The 21,462-nt window shown below is 38.9% G+C and overlaps 2 protein-coding genes across 4 annotated transcripts; one reads left to right on the top strand and one right to left on the bottom strand.

Annotated features, from left to right (window-relative positions):
* Positions 1-5,508: 5,508 nt before the first annotated feature.
* HAUS2 (HAUS augmin like complex subunit 2) lies at positions 5,509-15,399 on the bottom strand. The gene is made up of 6 exons (XM_045771534.2): positions 15,243-15,399; positions 11,501-11,593; positions 11,091-11,160; positions 9,655-9,787; positions 8,319-8,427; positions 5,509-6,529 (listed from the first exon to the last, which is right to left on the bottom strand). The coding sequence occupies exons 1-6, from the start codon at positions 15,333-15,335 to the stop codon at positions 6,326-6,328; spliced, it is 702 nt and encodes a 233-aa protein (XP_045627490.1). The 5' UTR covers positions 15,336-15,399; the 3' UTR covers positions 5,509-6,325.
* A 22-nt stretch (positions 15,400-15,421) lies between these two features.
* On the top strand, positions 15,422-21,436 carry LRRC57 (leucine rich repeat containing 57). Of its 3 annotated transcripts, none has more exons than XM_045771511.2 (6): positions 15,422-15,483; positions 15,749-15,854; positions 15,960-16,098; positions 16,676-16,944; positions 19,296-19,481; positions 19,895-21,436. In XM_045771511.2, the coding sequence occupies exons 2-6, from the start codon at positions 15,771-15,773 to the stop codon at positions 19,934-19,936; spliced, it is 720 nt and encodes a 239-aa protein (XP_045627467.1). In that variant the 5' UTR covers positions 15,422-15,483; positions 15,749-15,770; the 3' UTR covers positions 19,937-21,436. The 3 variants fall into 3 exon arrangements, with proteins under 3 accessions (XP_045627467.1, XP_045627466.1, XP_045627477.1); XM_045771510.2 differs by having other exon boundaries at positions 15,434-15,642; XM_045771521.2 differs by having other exon boundaries at positions 15,435-15,512.
* Positions 21,437-21,462: the final 26 nt, after the last annotated feature.

Raw genomic sequence — 21,462 nt, 5'->3', positions numbered from 1 at the left:
TTCCAACCACAACATTCTGAAACTAAAAATCAAAAAAAGAAGAAAACTGGAAAACTCACAAGTGCGTGGAGATTAAACAACATGCTACTGAACAACCAGTGAGTCAAAGAAAGAAATCAAAGGAGGAAAAAAAATACCACGAGACAAGTGAAAATGGAAACACAACATACCAAAATTTATGGGCTGCTGCAAAGCAGTCATAAGAGGGAAGTTCATAGAAATAAATGCCTATTGCAAGAAACGAGGAAAATCTCAAATAAATAATGTAACCTCCTACCTCAAAGAACTAGGGAAAAAAAGGACAAAGCCCAAAGTTAGTAAAAGGAAGGCAATAACAAAGATCAGAAAATAAATAAATAAAATAGAGACTAAAAAGACAATAGAGAAGATCAATGAAACTAAGAGCTGGTTCTTTGAAAAGATAAACAAAGCTGACAAACCTTAAGGTGCCTGGCTGGCTCAGTAGGTGGAGTGTGCAACACTTGATCTTGGGGTTGTGAGTTCGAGCCTCATACTGAGTATAGAGATCACTTAAAAATAAAAACTTAGGGGCGCCGGGGTGGCTCAGTCGTTAAGTGTGCCTTTGGCTCAGGGCATGATCCCGGGGTCCTGGGATCAAGCCCCACATCAGGCTCTTCCACTGGGAGCCTGCTTCTTCCTCTCCCACTCCCCCTGCTTGTGTTCCCTCTCTCACTGGCTGTCTCTCTCTGTCAAATAAATAAATAAAACCTTTAAAAAAAATAAAATAAAAACTTTAAAAAAAATGAAAAACTAACAAACCTTTAGCCAGACTCACCAAGATGAAGAGAGGAGTCAAACAAAATCAGATATGAGAAAAGAGACATTACAACCAGTAACACAGAAATAGAAAGGATTGTAAGAGACTACTATGAACAGGGGTGCCTGGGTGATGCAGGTCATGATCTCAGGGTCCTGGGATCAAGCCCCACATCAGGCTTCCTGCTCAGTGGGGAGCCTGCTTCCCCCTCTACCCTTCACCAACCCTCGTGCTTGCTCTCTCTTGCACTCCCCATCCCCCACTCTTAAATAAATAAATAAAATCTTTAAAAAAGAGACTACTATGAACAATTACATGCCAACAAATTTGACAACCTTGAAGATAAGATAAATTCCTAGAAACATACAAACTACTAAGACTGAATCATGAAGAAATAGAAAATCTGAACAGAATAATTACTAGTAAGGAGATTAAATGTATAAATAAAAAACCTTCCAGGGGTGCCTGGCTGACTCAGTTGGAGGAGTATGTGACTCTTGATCTTGGGGTGGTGAGTTTGAGCCCCACATTGGATGTAGAGATTACCTAAATAAATAAAACTTAAAAACAAACCTTCCAATAAACAAAACCTTCCAACAAACAAAAGATCAGGACCCAACAGCTTCACTGGTAAATTCTACCAAACATTCAAAGAATTAATACCAATTCTTCTCAAACTCTTCCAAAAAATAGAAGAGGGAACAATCCCAAACTCATTTTACTAAGCTAGCATTATTCTAATACCAAAACCAGGCAAGGATGCCAAATTATAAGCCAATATCCCTGATGAATATACACTCAAAAACCCTCAACAAAATATTAGCAAACCAAATTTAACAATATTTTAAAAGGATCATACCCCATGATCAAATGGGATTTATTCTAGGGATGCAATGATGGTTCAACATCTGCAAATCAATCAATGATTAAAATCATATGACCATCTCAATTGATGTAGGAAAAGCATCTGATGAAATTCAACATTGATTTATGATAAAAACTCTCGACAAAGTGGGTATAGAAGGAATGTACCTCAACATAATAAAGAGCATAAATGACAAGCCCACAGGTAACATCATATTCAATAATAAAAAGCTAAAAACTTTTTCTCTAAGTTAGGGAAAAGGGAAAGGATGCCCACTGTTGTCACTTTCACTCAACATAGTTTTGGAAGTCTTAGCCATAGCAATTAGGCAAGAAAAAGAAATAAAAGGCATCCAAATTGGAAAGGAAGAAGTAAACCTGTCACTACTTGCAGATGACATATTATATATAGAAAACCATAAAGAGGGGTGCCTGGGTGGCTCAGTCAGTTAAGCATCTGCCTTCAGCTTAGGTCATGATCACGGGGTCCTGGGATTGAGCCCCATACCGGGATCCCTGCTCAGTGGGCAGCCTGCTTCTCCCTCTCCTGCTGCCTGTGCTTTCTCTTCTCTCACTTTCTGTCAAATAAAGGAATAAAATCAGAAAGAAAGAAAGAAAGAAAGAAAGAAAGAAAGAAAGAAAGAAAGAAAGAAAGAAAGAAAGAAAGAAAGAAAGGGAGAGAGAGAGAGAGAGAGAAAGAAAGAAAGAAAGAAAGAAAGAAAGAAAGAAAGAAAGAAAGAAAGAAAAGAAAACCCTAAAGATTCCACAAACGAAATTAGTAGAACTAATAAAAGAATTCAGTGATGTTGCAGGATATAAAATCAATTTGCAAAAATCTGTTGCATTTCTATACATTAATAATGAACTATCAGAGAAATTAAGAAAGCAATCCCATTTACAGTTACATCAAAAGGAATAAAATGCCTAGGAATAAATTTAACCAAGGAGGTGAAAGACTTGAAATTGAAAACTACAAGACATTAACAAAAGAGATTGAAGAAGACACAAATAAATGGAAAGATATTGTGTTCATGGATTGGAAGAATTAATATTGTCAAAATGTCCATACTGCCCAAAGCAATCTATAGATTCAATGCCATCCCTATCAAAATTCCAACGGTATTTTTCACAGATAAAGAAGAAACAATTCCAAAATGTGTATGGAACCACAAAAGGCACTGACTAGCCAAAGCAATCTTGATAAAGAAGAACAAAGCTGGAGGCATCACACTCCCTAGTTTCAAACTGTATTGGAAAGTTATAGTAATCAAAACAGTATGGTATTGGCATAAAAAGACACATGAGGATAAAGAGCCCAGAAATAAACCCATGCATATACAGTCTATTACTACATGGAACCAAGAATATATAATGAGGAAAGGCCAGTATCTTCAATAAATGGTGTTGGGAAAACTGGACAACCACATCCAAAAGAATGAGACTGAGTAAAAAGAATGAAATTTCAGGGAATCCAGAAAGGCCTCTTCAGCTAAGTTCCATATCCAATTCTTGCTTGTTTAATTCAGTGTCTGAAGGAATAAAAAGAATAGCCTGGAAAGGGAAATAGGAGTTACCAAAGCCATCTACTCTACTTTGGTTAAAACAAGTAACAGCAAGGACTTTCACTTATTATTATGTACTAGCAACTGTTTTTCATGTATTATCTTACTTAATCTTCCCAAGAATCCATGAAGTAGGCACTGTTATTTCCATTTAGAGAAAAGGAAATTGAGCCCCATATTTAAAAAGTTAGAAAGAACATACAGTCATAGACCAGAGGAAGGAGTAAAATAAGAAAAATGCTAGGAAAACCAGGCCGCATCTCAATTCCTCCAGAATATTCTTCACAGTGACTTTAAAAAAAATTTTTTTGAGAGGAGGTGGGGGGTAGGGGCAGAGGGAGTGGGAGAGAGAATCTTAAGCAGTCTCCATGCCCAGTGCAGAGCCCGATGTGGGGCTCAATCTCACAACCCTGAGATCATGACCTAAGCCGAAATCGAGTTGGATGCTTAACCAACTGAGCCACCCAGGTGCCCCAGAGTGGCATCATTATTATGCTGGAAATGAATTTACAAATCTCACATACCTCTTAGTGTTGGTTCACAAGCTCCTTGGGACTTTTCCAGGTTCAACCTAAAATTGGCCCCTGTATTTATTGGGCAGGATGAGACTGAAGAAGGAGGCTGGCTCCTCCATGTTGGTAGGTGGAAGATTTAATAAGCAAGGGAACTTATACTATGAGGGTTGTCTTGGGAGGCTACAAGATAAGTAGACCTCCAAATCCATGTAGCGAATCTTAGAAGTTTATATGTGGTGGCCTTAACTGGGTTCAGTCATGTACACTACCCAGATGGTCTCAGCACATCACTATCTCAAGGATATGTCCTTGGGGCAGCTTTGGGGAGTGGGGTGAGGAGCTTCTAACTGCTGGGGTCCAGCTCACAAATCAACTTGTGGTCGCATCTTGTTGATGACCTCCCCCACCTAGACATTCCAGAGCTTTTTTTAGTATCCACATCTAAAAGCTGAGTAATAAAAAAAAATTATCAGCACTTATTGACACTACCATAGTATTAAATTAGCTGTTCTCTTTGAAGACCTGTCTTTTTTTTTTTTTTAAGATTTATTTGAGAGGGGGGGTTGGGGGAGGGGCAGAGGGAGTGAGAGAAGCAGACTCCCCTCTGAACATGGAGCCCAATACAGGGCTCAATCCCATGACACTGAGATCATGACCCGAGATGAAATCAAGAGTCTGACGCTCAACTGACTGAGCCATCCCGCTGCCCTGGGGTAAACCTGTCTTAACTCAAGCTTTTGAGTCAGACAACCTATAGGCCTATGTGCCTATACTTTAACGGCAGACACTACATAGAGAATTTATCACATGGGATTCAGACAAGGGCCACAAAATTTTAGTTAGAAATTACAGGTTTATTTTTTTATTTTGAAAAAAACATACTAGACAAAAAACAACCAGGGATATCAATTTTTGTGACATGAGATAGATATATCTATATATATATAGATATATATAGATATCTGATGAAATACAACTAAAACTTTGTTTAAATGACTAGACAATAGTAGGTAATGTTCAAGATACTATGACCACTCTTCTATATCCAATTTACAAGTCAGCAGAGGAGGCTTCAAAACATGATCCCTGGTTGTCCTGGCGGTGTTTTGGTAATGTTCTTGCTTCTTTATGAACAACTACTTTACTCAGTCACTGTGTTGAGGTCTTCTTGTGTTAAGGAGTGTGATGAATAAAAGGATCAGTGAACCCTGGTGACGGAATGCAACAACATAAAAATACCGATGCTTCCATTTTTTTAAAGCAGAAGAAAACACCAAGTCTGACAATAACCCAGAGGTAGTTATAGTACTGATACAAATGGATACACCCTGAGGCTTAGAATTAGGAACTGTTATTATACCACTTTTTTTAAAAGAAAGATTTATTTATTTATTTGAGAGAGAGTGCGAGAGAGCACAGAGAGGGGAGGGGCAGAAGGAGAGGGAGAGAGAATCTCGAGCAGACTCCTCACTGAGCACGGAGCCCGACACAGGGCTCACTCCCAGGACCCTAAGATCATAAGCTTAACTGACTGAGTCACCCAGGCGCCCCAATGTACTGCTCTCTTTTATATATACAATAATCTCAGGTAAAATATCTGAGCATTTTGTAAAGTAAATGTCTAAGTTTTACTATAACGTGCCTTTTTCTGTTCTTTGTTTTACCTTTCTTCTTTGCCTATTTGTAAGGCTGCCAGTGAACACCCTCAGGAATTTCTTCATGTCTCAGGGTTTTGAAGACCCTGTCCCCCAGAGGTTTGATGTTTTGAGGACTCACAGGATTCAGCATATCACTGTATCCATGACCATGATTTATTACAACAAAAGCATACAAAGTAAAACAGCAAAGGGAAAAGGTAGAAGGGACAAAGTCCAGGGGAATCCAAGAGCTTCCAGAGTCTTCTGTTAGTGGAGTCACACAAGATATATTTAATTCCCGCAGCAACTGAGGTGTAACATGTGTGAAACGTCTTTCATGAAAGCTCATTAGAAATGCAGTGCCCAGGGTTATTATTTTGCATAGCATGTACCAAAATTCTTGACTCTCAGAAGGAAAGGTGTTCAGCGCAAACCACAGTGTACAAACACTTCAGTCATAGTGAGCAACTCTTATCGGTGATAGTGGAAGGAACGCTCGTGAAATCTAAATTGCCAGAAGCCAGGCAAGGACCAACTTTGTAAGCAAGCCTTTCAAAGGACAGCAGTCAGGCCTGTTATGTTTGCTTTTTTCTCTACACTTAGTAACTATCCCACAGGAAAAATCGACATACTTTCACTTGCAAGAAGACTCTTCTAATTCAGAAACAAGCATTTTAAAAAAAAGACATAATACAGTCTGCTGTCTAAGATATGGCTAATGCACTCATGTTAATAAACTGTCATAGTTATATTTGATTTTCAAGAGTTTTACTGAAAAGTAGAATGAAAATATATGAAAAACAAAGGAAACTCAATTTGGTCTTAATGAACTTGGAATCTTAGTACTTCAATATAGAGGGCTCTTCCAGTACTACTAGCAGCAGAGCCCTATAAATGCCCATATTACAACTGGCTAGAAAAAGACTTCACATAATTACATAGAATTAGGCAAAAATAAACAGTTGACAATCACTTGGCATTAACAGTTTGGACATGAACTTTAGAAGTAAAAGGTAGAGACATGGTAACATCATGTTTATGAAGATAATCTTCTGCTAGTATTGTAGGGATACAAGAGGAAACTTCCTTTTGTTGTTCTCGCCACTTGAGTATATTCTCTGCCAGTTCTTCTGTCTTAGTCACCAACATATCCATTTTTGCTAAAGCCAAGCTCTGTAGTGTTTGAAAGAAGGGGAAAACAGGAGAAATTAATCTGTCATCAATAATCATTATTATATCATAAATGGTTATGAAACCAAAAATTCACACCTGACCTTTTCTAGCCCCTCTTTTTTCTAGCCCCTTAATACAAAAGGCTTCTTAAAATTGTATTCTCCCCATTTATTACAGAACATCCTTTTTCTTTGAGTTCACCTCTCCTTTGTCTTCAATTATCACCTCAAAGCAGATGACCCAAAATCTATATTGTAAAACCTACCACCTTCTTAAAATTCAGTCCCATATTTGTCCATTGAATATCTCCACCTGAATGTATATTCAATATCTCAGACTCGATTTAACTGCAATTCAACAATGATTGAAGATTTACTCTCTGTGGAAGGCATGTCAGAAAACAAAGTCATTAGCTTTTTTGATTTCTTGATCCTACACACCCTCAAGTCAGCAAGGCTAGCTACTTCATTACTATGGATGTGCCCCTTGTCTAAAGAGTAGATGCATTCTAGAAATTTGACATCCCAAATCTCAAAGTCTACATAATCTTTTGTTTTCCTATGCTTTAAAGCTTCTATCTGAATACCTGTATTTATATTCTCCAAGTTTCTCTGCCTTTGGTTCATTTGCCTAGTCCTCTAACCTATAGTTTATCAAACTTCAATGGGTATAGGAATCACATGAGGAACTTACTAAATTATAGATTCAGATTCTGAAGGTCTAAGGTGAATAAGTCTGCAATTCTGCATTTCTAACAAGTTCCAGATGATGCTGAGCTCTCTGCCCATACTTTGAGTGACTCAGTCTACTCTATCCAATATTTTCTCCTTTAAAGTGTAATTCTCATCAAGTCACTCCTCTGTGCCCTTCTCTAAAAAAACAAAATAAACCAAAAAACCATTTAAACTGTTGAATGTTCCCCAGTATTCTGTAATAAAGTCTAAACTTCTTAGTCTGGTTTTCAAGGCATTCCATAAACTAACCCTGATTTAATCTTCCTTTCAATACCTTTAAGTATCAGCCAAAGTGGAGTACCACTCTTCTCCCAAAACTGCCAATGCTAATTTTCATGTCTTCCCTCACACTATTGCTTTGGGCCAAACTATTCTTTCTGATGCAAACTTCAATGAAGTATTCTTACCCTCATTCTACTCCCAATCTCCCTAAAGTAGAAGCAATCCGTCCCTTTTCTTTTGCTTAATAGACAGCATCTTCTTTACAATTCTCTGCTATATCCATTGCACAAAAATAATATTATAAAATAGAGAATCTTAGAGCTCACTAAACCTTGAGAATGTGAGGGCAGGGACTGGTCATATCTGTTTCTCTTTCCTGATACCTATAGCATAAACCCTTGAACAATAAAGAGACACATATTTATTAAATACTAGAATAAAACAATGTAAAATGACTTCTAAAAAAAACTATAAAAAAGCCATCTTAATTTTTAAAAATAATTCACTTAGAATATTAGCCATCAAAAAGTTAAACAAAGGCGCGCCTGGGTGGCTCAGCTGGTTAAGTGTCCAACTCTTGATTTTGGCTCAGGTCGTGATTTCAGGGTTATAAGATCAAACCCTGCCATCAGACTCTGCACTGGGCATGGAGCGTGCTTAAGATTCTCTCTCCCTCTTTCCACCCCTCCCCGCCTTCTCCATCTCTTTAAAAGAAAAAAAAAAAAAGTTCAACAACAAGATCACATATTTGAGATTCTAGTATAAAAGAACTAAAGACAGCCAAATGTAATGTGAAGTAGTTGAGATACTTAAATGCTACTGTTAATACTCACCATTTTCTTTAGATTTTCATCTAAATGAGGGATACTTTTAATTGTTTCAAGATGGTTTTCTAATCTTTCAATGAAAGTTACTGCCAATTCCAGCAAATGTACCATGTAGCTAAAAGAGGGAGAAAAAAGTCAACTTTTTTTTTTTTTTAGTTATTTTGTGTTCTCTTTTTTCTTTTCAATTAGGACTTTCAATATAAGATAAAAGAATTACAATCAACCCAGTGAGCCAATAATAACCTTTCTGCATTCATGGAAATACCAGTGATAAAAATGTAATTTTCTTTCACGTTAAGCAGAAATTAACTCTTCATCCAAACAGAAAAACAGAGACAACATTAATGATATCTGGTACCCAACCTAATATTAGACAAAACTTAATTTTCTCATATAAGTAAAGAAATTTCCCTACATTAAATCTCATTCCATTTCAATCTACTCATTCTCCATGAAGGGTGAAGATCATAAGGATAAATGTACTTGACTGAAACTGCTTACACCTAAAACCACTTTGAATCTTCACATTTGCAAAATGCTTTAAAATCATTACTCAGTTCTTCTGACATATATAATGTATAATATATACATTAATGGTATTTTACTATACTGAATAGATAACTGAATATATCCACAAGAATGGGATTTTTACATTGATTCTTTTACTACAAAATAACAAATCTGACACTTAAGAGAGGTACTGATTTGCTAAGGGTCACCTAGTGAGGCACCGGTGGAGAAAGTTAGCTATCAGATCCCCAGATGTTTGCTTCTTTACTGTTGTTTATTTTTATACGTGCAATACTCGTATGAGGAAAATAGCAACAGAAAGCATGCCCATTCTATGGACTGGGAAACTGAGGCTAAAACAAACCATTTGCCCAAGGTTTTGAGGCATACAAACAGAAGAAATGAGAGCAGAACTTGTTTTTTTTTCTTTCAGCTTTCATCTCTCCCTGCTTACACTCCCTAAGAGAATTTTTACATATAGGCAACATTAACACGATAAGTTCACTTCATAGAAAAAAATGGTCTATACATAATAAAAAGAATTTTTACCCATCTTACTATATGTTATTGATCTAATTTCTTTTACTGAAGTCATTATATCAGTCCCAAAACACAGTGGGCAAAAGGAATGCCTTTCTCTTCACCACAGCTTAACTCTTAAAAAGCAAAAGATCCTCCTTCTGGTTGTATGTATCAGCATTAAAAATAATGTTAACAGATACAATCACTAATACATTGTTTAATGAATTATGCTATGAAATAACTACTAGTCTAAACAAAAAATACCCTCAGGAAATATGTGTAACCATTAATTTCTACTGTTTAGTTTAACCTGTGATAAACAGCTTCAATAGGCAAGTTTTCCTGGCATGTGGGTTTCAACAGTCTTTGCCTGAGGGACCTCTTCTCTTTTAGCACTGCTTCCAAATGATTATTCATGCTTTGCAGGGTATGACACTTCTGAGCTACACAAACCAGAAACAGTAATTATAGTTAGCAGTTAGCAATATGACAAGTTTTAAAATCACTAATAATTTATTTTTTGCTTTGACACTACCAATGTCAAAAATTAATCCATTTCCCTCCTAAATATCTCCACTTTGCTATCTTTAATATCAAAACCAGTCTACCATCAATGATTTTCTCTTACTTTGCTTGCTGACAACCAAATCCAGTGCTAAATTCTTTGTCTACATTATTCAGTTCTACTCCTAGTTCAGTTTTTATAGCCAGAGCTGTATTCTTCACATAAAATCTCTTTTCTAATCGCTGCCTCTAACATCTACATGAAATTAAAAAATAAACATGTCTTATAAGCTATTTCTAATTATTTCAGTATTTTGCCCAGAATTCACTTAATGGCTACCAACTGACTCTTCTTTTAAATTTTTATTTTGAAAAATTTCAAACTTACAGAAAAGTTTCATTGAACTCCCACATACATTTCACCTAGACTCACTGTTAACATTTACCTACATTTTTATTTCTTTCTCCACACACTCAATACATGTATTTTTGCTGACCCATTTGAGAATAAGTTGGAGATACCATGAACTTTTACCCCTAGAACTTCAGCGTGTATTTCCCCAAATAGGAACATACTCTTATGTAACTACAAGTATCAAATTCAGAAAATTTATTTATTTCAATTTTTAAAAAAAATATTTTATTTATTTGACAAAGAGAGCACAAGCAGGGGAAGTGGCAGGCAGAGGAAAAGGGAGAAACAGGCTTCCCGCTGAGCAAGAAGCCCGATGTGGGACTGGATCCCAGGATGCTGGGATTATGACCCGAGCCAAAGGCAGACGTTTAACCAACCAAGCTACCCAGGCACCCAAAATTTGGAAAATTTAACATTGGTACAATACTACCAGTATTTAATACAGTCCATATTGATATATCACCAAGTAACTCAAAATGTCCCTTATAGCAAAAAAGATTTGTAATCAAGTATTCAATCCATGACCACACTGTGCTTTGGCTGTTGAGTCCCTCTAGTCTCCTTTAATCTGGAAAGTTCCCCAGCCTTTCTCTGTCTTTCAAGCTTTCCCGAATTCGAGGAGCTCCCACCTGGGTCACTATTTATGCTATTTGCACTAGTCAAACCAACAAGACTTCTATTTAAGCACAGGATAGAAGACTTTATCAGCTTTGGGGCAAACGTGAAAAAATTATGGTGTATCATAATATTATTGCCTGGTGCTTATTTAAGGTAATCCAAGAAAAAGCCGAAATTCCAATGATTACCCATTTCATTAAACTACTTACCCAAAAAGGAAGGATGAACAACATCTGCTGTATCTTTTTCTAGTTTTAAAAGTTCAATTTCCAGGTTTTTCTACATTAAGAAGAAAAATAACATTTAGCTTACTTAGAATGCTTCCTGAAGGCTTAAACTTTAGTAAGTCTTTAACCCATGAATATCTGGGGGGAGAGAGGAGGGTTTGTTATGAGAGCCCAGGGGATTTACTGAAGATTTTCATTTTGGTGTTCAAGCCCTATTGCTGCTACTGTTACTACTACTAACTACTACTATGACTATTACTACAAAAAGTAAACGCTTACCCAGCTATGTGCTAGACAATGTTCTAAGTGCAAGAGAACTGCTGCTGGAAGCAATTAAGATTTTTTTTTTCCCTGTACTAGAAACAGAAAGTAAAAAGTCCAACAAAATTTACCTGGTAGATTTCAGCTTGAATATTTGTGATTTGCTGTAGTCTGGAGAAGTTCGCAAAGTAAGAAGCTGATTTCTTGGATATATTTAACATCTCCTATTGGTAAATGAACAGAGAAAGCAGCCGTGTGTCACAAAAACTTTCTGTGTGCATTGGAATAGCATACCCACAGGCTTAAAAATGAGGATTTATTATGTCCGACACTGCCCTTGAAAAATGAAGTACAGAGTGTAACAGTAGCAACGTATATTTCCTGTTTTTAAAATATTCACTATCTGGGCTCCTGAGTAGCTCACTAGGTTAAGTGCTGGACTCTTGGTTTTGCCTCAGGTCACGATCTTGGGGTCCTGAGACTGAGCCCCATGTTATGCTCAGTGCTCAGCGTGGAGTCTGCCTGGGATTCTTTTCCTCTTCCTCTCCCTCCCCCTATGCCCCTAAGCCTGTGTGTGCTCTCTCATTCTCAAATAAATAAATAAATAAATAAATCTTTTTTTTCTTAAGATTTTATTTATTTATTTGAGAGAGAGTGAGAGCAGGGAGCCCAACAGGGGGCTCAATCCCAGGACTCTAGGATCATGACCCCAGCTGAAGACAGACACTTAGCTGACTGAGCCGCCCAGGCACCCTTAAATAAATCTTAAAAAAAAAAAAAAAGTTCCTTAAAAAAAAAAAAAGCACTGAATATTCACTATCACAAATCCTTTGGCCAAATATTTAAAAAATAAGAAAAACAAACAAGACTTAATCACTTTGTCCTATTTCCGAAAGTACTATGCACAGTACATCTGTGCTTATCGGAGAAGGCTGATAAGGTTAAGAAGGATGAGCTTGAGGTTGTTGAATTACCTCTTTACAAATCAACAAAACCTAGTCTCTGACCTTCCTGGGGCTAAAATCAAATACTTTCCCACCATAGAATCATTTATCATTCATTAAATGATAGTTTAAGGTTATAGCTCTATTGGCTATAACTCATTCATACTGTCTCTTTTCACATACTCACTCTCTTAAAAGAATGTCTTGTCCAGGTGGAATTATTCTTCTAAAAAGCTTATCCCCTCTTTTTTACCCTTTAATTCCATGCAAAATATTGTTTGCATATATTGCCACCTTAAATTTCAGGTTACTTCAGAATAAGAATATTTTACATCCCCTGGCTTCATCCATAATTTTCTGTATCCTCTTCTTTTCAAGAATATTAGTACATTTAGAGATCTTTAGAGATCATATAGGCAAAGGGTTGGGAAATGATAGTCCATGAACTAAATGCAGCCCACTGCCTGTTTTTGTACAGCCCATAAGCTAAGAATGGTTTCTATATTTTTTAATGCTGGGGGAGAAAATAAAAAGAAAAATGGTATTTTGTGACACATGAAAACAACATGAAGTTCAAATTTCAGGGTCCAGAATAAACTCAACTGAACCCATTCATTTCATTTATTATCTCTGGCTTCTTTCAACTACAATAGACTAGATGCAACCATACTGACCTAAAAGCCTCAGATACTTACCCTCTGGTCCTTAATAGCAAAAATTTGCTGACCAGTGATAACCAGTTTTTTTTTAAAGATGTATTTATTTATTTATTTATTTATTTGACAGAGAGTGAGAGACAGCCAGTGAGAGAGGCAGGGGGAGCAGGAGAGGAAGAAGCAGGCTCCCAGTGGATGAGCCTGATGTGGGGCTCAATCCCGGGACTCTGGGATCACGCCCTGAGCCAAAGGCAGACGCTTAACGACTGAGCCACCCAGGTGCCCCCAGTGATAACCAATTTTATAAGCATTTATTGAGTTAGGCAATCAAAGATTCAAGGATAGATGGGAAGGAAAAGCTATTCTAGTACTAACATTGATGTGAAAAGAAGGGGAAGATGAATCCGAAAACATAGTTTCCTGCGTAATCGTGGAAGATCTTGATAACTGAGGTTTGGGAGAGCAAAGTATTAGTTTAACTTCATTCTATAAATATATATCATGACTCTTAGGTGTTTATTTCTTCTACTGATACGCTCTAGAGGGATAAGTCCCAAATGTCTTACAGCATGAGTTTACCAAGTTACTTTGTTACAGAACTAAACAATGCAAGTGAGACTACCAGGCTATTTGGTAGGAAGAAAACAGAGATAAGAAAAGAAGGCAAGAACTGGGGGAGTGCTGTAGTTATGTTCTGCCTATTTTCCAATGCATTCATTTGTATCCCTCCCCCCACCAAATCCTTAAGGTCTGGTTACTAGAACCTCAGTTAGTCTACAAGAATTCCTCAGAAGTTTAAACTCTGATAGTGTCATAGTATCATTTATCACAGTTCATCTTAGAGATGATACAATGTGTCAGAAAAGGGATCTATTTCACTGGTTGAGTGACCCTGGGTAAATTTCTTGGTCTCCTTACGCCTTAGTTTCTTCATTTAAAAAAAAAAAAAAAGGATTTATTTATTTATTTGAGAGAGAGAGAGAGAGAGAGAGAGCGCGAGAGCGCGCGCATAAGCGAGCAGGAGGGGCAGAGGGTGAGGAGAAGCGTCAAGTAGACTCCCTGCTGAGCGCAGAGCCCCAAGTGGGGCTCTAACCCAGGGCCCTACCCAGAGATAAAGTCAAGATTCGGAGGCTTAACCAACGGAGCCACCCAGGCGCCCCTTTACTTTATCTTAAAAATAGTGTGCAGAAGGGGCGCCTGGGTGGCTCCCTGGGTTAAGCCTCCCACTTCTGATTTCGGCTCAGGTCCTAATCTCAAGGCCTTGGTATGGAGCCCCACCTCCTGCTCAGTTGAGCAAGGAGTTGGCTTGAGATTCTTTCCCTCTGCCCCTCCCCAACCTCTTTCTCTCTTTAATAAAATAAATAAATCTTAAAAAAATAGTGTAAGGTACAATTCTCTAATGACTCTTCTAAGTATACGAAGTTATGTACTTTCCATAAATTTTCCATCATGTTCATACAGCTAATCTCTGCGGATGATTTTACCTTTCTACTTCTCCGTTTCCTTTTTAGCGAAAATCCTCAACTTGCTCGTTATCTCAAAATTTCTTTCCCTCAAGCTCACTTTTCCCATTCCCTCGTCACTTCTGTCACTTGGATTCCATTATTCCCTCATATCTTTAATTTCTCCCTCTATTGTCTCGTTTCACTTTGGCATATGAACCTGTTCTTCTTGCGGAACCTAGAACTACAAACGCTGGGACTCATTTGCCTCTTCTCTGATAATTACTCCCCTCCTGCATTCACGTTCCAAGGTCTTTCAAGTCTTTCTCGCCATTTAAAAAAATTTCTTTATTTTATTTTATTATTATTTTTTGCCTTTAAAGTTGCATGCTTTCCCGGACGTTCTCCTGTACCCAGCGTCTCCCGCCCCAAATATGCTTCAATACCTCACACAAACAAGCGTTGTTTGGGGACATTTGTGTTTTCACACTACCCGTATTTCCCAACCCCAGCACCCATTACAATATAGAGGCGGTATCACTGGGTGAGAAAAAGCGGGGGAAGGCTGATCTTTATTATCTCTCACGAACTGACCGAGGATAACTCGCCGGCAGACACTTGAAACATCCTCTACTCGGAGCCCCACTTTCGCACAACCACTGCAGAGCCGTCACTACTGTTGCCTGGAAGGGCCTCCATCCGCCTCTACTCCAGCACCACCCCCACCCAGCATCCTCACACACACGCCCGCTGCCCAGCACCACCACCTCACAGCCATCTTCTGTCGCCACCGCGAGCACCCCCTTAATGACGCCATCGCCGCCCACGCACCTGAGTGACCATCCCCGAAGCTACGAAATGGCCCAGCAGTAGCCCGGCAGCACTTGGCTCGGACGCGGGGTCCCAGGGGTTCGCAGCAGCCATGGCTGGGACCCACCTCCCGGGCTGGCGCGACGAGTGAGTGGAAGGCACGGCGAACGCGCGGCGCGGATCGATGACATCACAGGGCGTTTCAGCCCGGGGCGAGCGCGGGCCGCCGTCTTCCTTTGCTGAGCCTGCTGTGAGCTGAGGGGTAGGAGATGAGTCCGGCGCTCCCTGATCGTTAGTAGGCTCCAAGCGGCGTCAGGCCTCGGAACAGCTGTAAAAGCTGTTGGCCGTGGTTGTCGGGCTGTTCTTGCCTTTCTTCCTTGCCACTTTCAGTTGGTCCCCAAGATCTAGGAGTCGGCAGGAGGTGACAGCTTGGGCACGAGACCCAGCCGAGAGGGGATGGGGTGGCTGGATGCCTGGATGCCTGGATGCCTGGACTGAGTGGTGACAGCTGCGCTTCCTTCCCGCAGGGACCTGAGCCGCGGCCCTAGGATGGGAAACAGTGCTCTCCGCGCTCATGTGGAAACCGCGCAGAAAACTGGTGTCTTTCAGCTTAAGGACCGGGGGCTGACCGAGGTGAGACTGGGAGGGGACCGACCAGGGAAATTAAAGGGAGAGGGACGGCGGGGTGGTGAAGTTAATCGGTGAGGAATTCTCCGCGCTGTGAACCCCTTTCTCCAGTTCCCCTCAGAGTTGCAGAAGCTGACCAGCAATCTAAGGACCATCGACTTGTCCAACAACAAGATCGAGAGCCTACCGCCTATGATCATAGGGAAGTTCACTCTGCTGAAGAGCCTCTCCTTGAACAACAACAAACTGAGTATGGCTTTTGCGCCGGGGAAGCTTTGCTAGTGATCAGCTGTTAAGAAGGGTGGTTTTCTCTTACAAGCTGATTTTTTTGTTGTTGTTGTTATGAAACCGTTCTGAGAGCTCAAGACGCAGGAGGATGTCAGAGTCCTTGAAGCTCTCTTGTATTACATCTACATGCCTCCTCTGGTGGTGTAATGATTGGTACTGGCTTAATTTGGACTTGAAAGGGAAGACCATCTTTGGGATATAATGTAAAACAGAGCTAATTTTGCTGCTAATTTAGAAAGGGGGATGGAATGGGAAGGGGAAGGCCTAACAAATCCCACAAAATTGCTGTCAGATTCTGCAGAGGTCCTTTAAACAAAAGGAGCCCAATATACACATAAATGCTTTCCTGTATTTTGACGGCACCCTCACTTTCTGAAGACTATGTTGGTAAAATGCAATACTTTAAAATGGCACAACATGTGGGAATTTTATGTGTATTGATAGGAGGCATATAAGACGGCCATATAGTTTTTCTAAACTTTGTCTAAGGTGTGTCTCAGCTGTGTCAGATTCAGGTTTTTAATTTTTTTCTTTGCCAGCTGTTCTTCCTGAGGAGTTATGCAATCTGAAAAAACTAGAGATGCTAAGCCTAAACAACAATCACTTGAGAGAGCTACCATCTACCTTTGGGCAACTGGCAGCCCTCAAGACCCTGAGCCTCTCTGGGAACCAGCTACGAGCACTACCACCGCAACTCTGTAGCCTCCGGCACTTGGATGTGGTAGATCTGTCCAAGAACCAGATTCGGAGCATACCTGACATAGTGGGGGAGCTGCAGGTCATCGAACTCAATCTCAACCAGAACCAGGTCCAGAGCTTAAGGGTTTTTTCCTACATCATGTGGGTTTACAGTCTCCTGTATAATCCATTCTTCTCTAAACTGTAGTCATGGAGCTGGGTATCAGAGGCTAGAAGAGTGGTATAGTCTATGGGCTGGACTAATTTCAAAGCTCAAAGTGCTATGGAATGTGTGTGTGTGTGCGTGTGTGTGTGTGTGTGAGTAGGTGTTTTTAGGAGAGTGGGATGGGTGATAGGGTGAGATAATTTCAAAAGTTAAACTTGTCTCGCAAATCTTGAAGAGTGTGTGTGTGTGTGTGAGTAGGTGTTTTTAGGAGAGTGGGATGGGTGATAGGGTGAGATAATTTCAAAAGTTAAACTTGTCTCGCAAATCTTGAAGAATTCAGACCCTCCTCAAATATGCTTCTAATCATCTAGCAAGGAGCTATGTCAGGTAGAGTGGAAAAGAGGCTTTAACTCATAGGTTCTTGGAGTTGGACAAAAGAGATAATTCATTGTCCCCTTTTCGACATCTTTGTCGAGTGTGCCCTTTTATTGAAAATTCAGAACTGACAGGCTTTCTGGCCCATTTTGGTTTTGGACAGCTTTAATTAGAATATTTGAAATTTGTTTCCATTACTCTGGAAGCTCTTCGGTTAATATGTATCTGACCAGAGAAATAATCCTTGGTCTAGCATAAGGCTTAAATGATGAAACATTAAACATAGTGAGACTAGGTGGCCTTTAATTTTTTAGTGCCTACAGTTCTAGATTTGCACAGTCCAATACAACAGCCACATATGGCTGTTAAAATTCATTTAAATTAGATTTAAAAATTAAATTCCTCCGTTGCCACTAGCTGTATTTCAAAAATACAGCCATATGTGGCAACCATGTCGAACCACAAAGATACAGATTTCAATCACTGCAAAGTTTTATTGTACGAAACTGTTCTAGATTGTAGTAATCTTACATTATGATAAAATTCAGTCTTTCTTTGAGGAGATTGGCTCACCTTTTCCATGAAAGTGGATATTCTTGTATGTTGAGCTTTTTGGAAAGAAAGTTGTGAATATCTGAAAAAAAACTTCTGGGAAAACATTATTCAAGAACTAGTTGTGCACTTACCCCATTCACCTGGGCTCCTGTCCTATAATCACTGGTTCTGATTTTAGTGTGCACCACATTAACCAGAAGAGCTTGTGAAGAGATCACTGGGTCCCCACCCTCCGTGTTTGTAATTGAGTAGGTCTGGAGTGGGGGTATGAGAATTTACATTTTTTCAAAAAGATTAGTATTTACTTTAGAGAGAGCACGCACACGTGCACACAGAAGCAGGGGGAGGGGTAGAGGGAGAGGGAGAGAATCTCAAGAAGACTCCCAGATGAACGTTAGTCCAACGTGGGGCTCCGTATCACAACCCTAAGATCATGACCTGAGCCGAAATCAAAAGTTGGACGCTGAACCAATTGAGCCACCCAGGCGCCTGAGAATTTGTATTTCTAACAAGTTCCCAGGTGATGAAATGATACTAGGCAGAGTATAATTTGGTGGCTTGGAGCATTTAAAGGGAAAAAGAGGTTAATGAATTAAAGATAATTGTTCAAGGGCCTAAAAGAAGAGTGGTGCTACTGAGTGGACACACTGAGTTGATTATGATGGCGACTCATCCCAACAGAAATGTTTTACTAAAAATTGGAGACACAGGAGTGGAATAGACATGAGCAGATATGTAGATACAGATTTTCAGGTCTTAACAGAAATGATAGCTTTAAGAAAGGATGAGCTTTTTAGGAGGAAGTTTAGAAAGAATATCCAATATTAAGTATTAGAGACTGCTGCTTGAAAAACATCCATAGGAATAAGGGGTGGGAGAGCCAAAAATCAGGAATAATTTAAAGGAAGAAAAGTCCAGTACTTAGGTACGAGGAGTTTCAAAGAAGTGGTAGATGACAATCAAATCCAATAGGGAATGAGGACAGTGAATCCTTGATGTTGGCAGCGTAGCGGTCGGCGTCTATGTACACATAAAAGATTGGCAGTAAATGTAAATGCGCCAAAATGTTTATGGTGGCAGATTAGAGGTAACTTTCTTCTTTAAACTTATGACTCTCAAATTTTCTGTAATCAACCGTGCTTTCATTAGAACATTTTTGTTTCTAAAAAGCCACTGGTAACCTTCAAACAGCATCTTTTTCCAAAAAGTGGAGGAGTAACAGAAGCTAGATAGCACAGGCTTTGGGAGTGAGTAGGTGGTGAGAAAATGGAGGCAGTAAAAGAAAGAACTAGGACAAATGGTCAAGTTTTTGTTTTAATTTAGTTAAAAAAAATTATAGTAGTGCTTTTGCTTTTTCCTGATTCTTTTTTGTTGTTGTTCAATAGATATCTCAGATCTCAGTAAAGATATCTTGCTGTCCTCGCCTTAAAGTTCTTCGCCTGGAAGAGAACTGTCTTGAGCTCAGTATGCTACCACAGAGCATTCTCAGTGATTCCCAGATCTGTCTGCTTGCTGTGGAAGGCAACCTTTTTGAAATAAAGAAACTTCGAGAACTGGAAGGGTATGATAAGGTACGTATTCGTGTACTTCATCGCTATTCCAGAGATGACAATGGTGAAGTAACCCACAGGAACGTTTATAGCCACAGGATGTATGCATAATCCTGTTTATGTCAACAGGATTTGTTCCCCATTTTGGAGGTGGATTCTAAAAATTAGCCAAATGGTATTGTGCCAAGATAACTTTTCCTCCAGATAGCTTATTGTAAAGCTTTTTTTGTCTTTTGATGGGTGTCCTATTAAAATATAGGGAAAACCCCCAAAGCTATGTGCTTTAACTTTGCACTTAGGTCAATTTTGTAGGAAATGAGAAAGACCATATCCAATAAAAAGCTAAATGAAAAAACCCACAAAATCCTAATCAAAAAATAGGCTAGTATTTGCTTGTGCCAAAATACCACATATTCTTCTTTTCTGATTTATAGTACATGGAGAGGTTCACAGCCACTAAGAAGAAGTTTGCATGATGTTCTCCAGGAGCACGGGAACCTTACAAGACACTGACATGGAATCTCTTGCAATCGGCCTGAATCAGAGGTTCCTGTTGTTATCAAGGATTATCTGCAGTAAGGAAATGATACTCCCGCAGATAATATTTCAGTCATCTTTTTCTTTTCCAGGGCTCGTCTTAAGCAAGCTAAAAAATCAAGGGACGGTAAGAGTCCTCCATTTTGAGTCATGGATAGGATAAAGGACACAGTTGATCATCAAAACCATCATTAGTCTGGTTTTAAGAAAAACAGTAGCTCATTGCTATTTATACAATGAGGGGATGCTGCTTCGTAACAGAATCACTCCGTATCACAGCCTGCAATTCCATGTTTAGTTTCAGTGTCTGAGCTTTCATAAAGTCAGCTTTCATTCCACCTGTGTTAACATTTCATATTTTTACGAAATTTAAATAATGAGGCTACTATGGCTAATCTAAGGGTTTATGATTTTATTTCAGTCCATCAGTTCGATTGCAGTGTTTATACTTGGAATTTAGAATGTACATAAATATGTGACTGTCTTGATTGAAAGTGTATTTGGTCAGAGAAGCACCAACATAACACTACGAGATGTTCCCCAAGGCTGCAGTAGCAAATTTTTTACTATTGCATGTGCCTTATTGGTAGAGGGCTCTGAAGAGCTAAAATCATATATGCAAAACTTGTAAGATACAAAGGGTTTTAATAATCAAGATCTTCCTGAAGCTTTGTTAGAAATAATGTCTTATTTCTGGTAATCCTTTTCTCTTTTTGTATTTATAATTCTACTAATCAAATTACCTACCAAAAGACTACTGCTACAATATTTTAAAATAATCTATGTTTATAAAATTTATTCTCTGGATAAGAGAATATAATAAAGAATTTTTAATGAACTTTGGCTGGAAAAAGGGTTAATCCTTCAAAGGAAGAAGACAGAACTTTAACTGTATGTGGCCCTTTGTTTCAAAGTAAACTGATTAGAAAGAAATGTTTCACGTTCTTGTTAAGGTGCAGGAGTACTGCAATGCCTTCATGTGACTGGTAAACATTTTGCAGTACTGGAACCACGCTTATCAAGAGAAACTAAAAGTACAAAGGTAGATGACCCCAGGTTGTTAACTGACATGAACATTTCGGAAACTACCACTCCAATGTTCTGAGGTTTTGTCTTTGCCAGGGCAATTTAGCATGTATTGTCAGTTCTTGTTTTATAAACCTAGTTTAACCATTAAATCAATAGATCACAGAAGCTTAGTGTTTATATGAGGAAGTCTCTTGGACTTTAAATCTGATCCGGGTATTCTCTATTTCCCATGTTATTTTCTGTTTCTCAATATGGGGAGGGATAGGCTGCCAGTTTATTATTAGCAACTGTATTTTGGTTTTTGTAAACTTCAATGCTTAATCTTCTTGGTCTACTAAACAGTGTTTCTTCTAGATTTTTTTTTTATCAGTGCTTAACATCTAATAAATCAGAAATTCTAAAGTGAACAACTTAAATGTCCCCAGACATTTAATTA

Source organism: Ursus americanus, chromosome 36 (assembly GCF_024610735.1).
Source record: "Ursus americanus isolate L20-20 chromosome 36, mUrsAme1.1.p, whole genome shotgun sequence".
Taxonomy (NCBI): domain Eukaryota; kingdom Metazoa; phylum Chordata; class Mammalia; order Carnivora; family Ursidae; genus Ursus; species Ursus americanus.
The sequence above is the reverse complement of the archived record's forward strand: the minus strand, read 5'-3'. Positions and strand labels throughout refer to the sequence as shown.

Coding starts and splice junctions, on each gene's coding strand:
- HAUS2 (XM_045771534.2), bottom strand. CDS start 15,335: ATGGCTGCTGCGAACCCCTGGGACCCCGCGTCCGAGCCAAGTGCTGCC. Junction 9,788..11,090: donor TGTTCATCCTTCCTTTTTGG/GTAAGTAGTTTA, acceptor TGGTTTGTGTAG/CTCAGAAGTGTCATACCCTG. Junction 6,530..8,318: donor ATGAAAATCTAAAGAAAATG/GTGAGTATTAAC, acceptor CAAACACTACAG/AGCTTGGCTTTAGCAAAAAT.
- LRRC57 (XM_045771511.2), top strand. CDS start 15,771: ATGGGAAACAGTGCTCTCCGCGCTCATGTGGAAACCGCGCAGAAAACT. Junction 16,099..16,675: donor CTTGAACAACAACAAACTGA/GTATGGCTTTTG, acceptor TTTCTTTGCCAG/CTGTTCTTCCTGAGGAGTTA. Junction 16,945..19,295: donor TCAATCTCAACCAGAACCAG/GTCCAGAGCTTA, acceptor GTTGTTCAATAG/ATATCTCAGATCTCAGTAAA.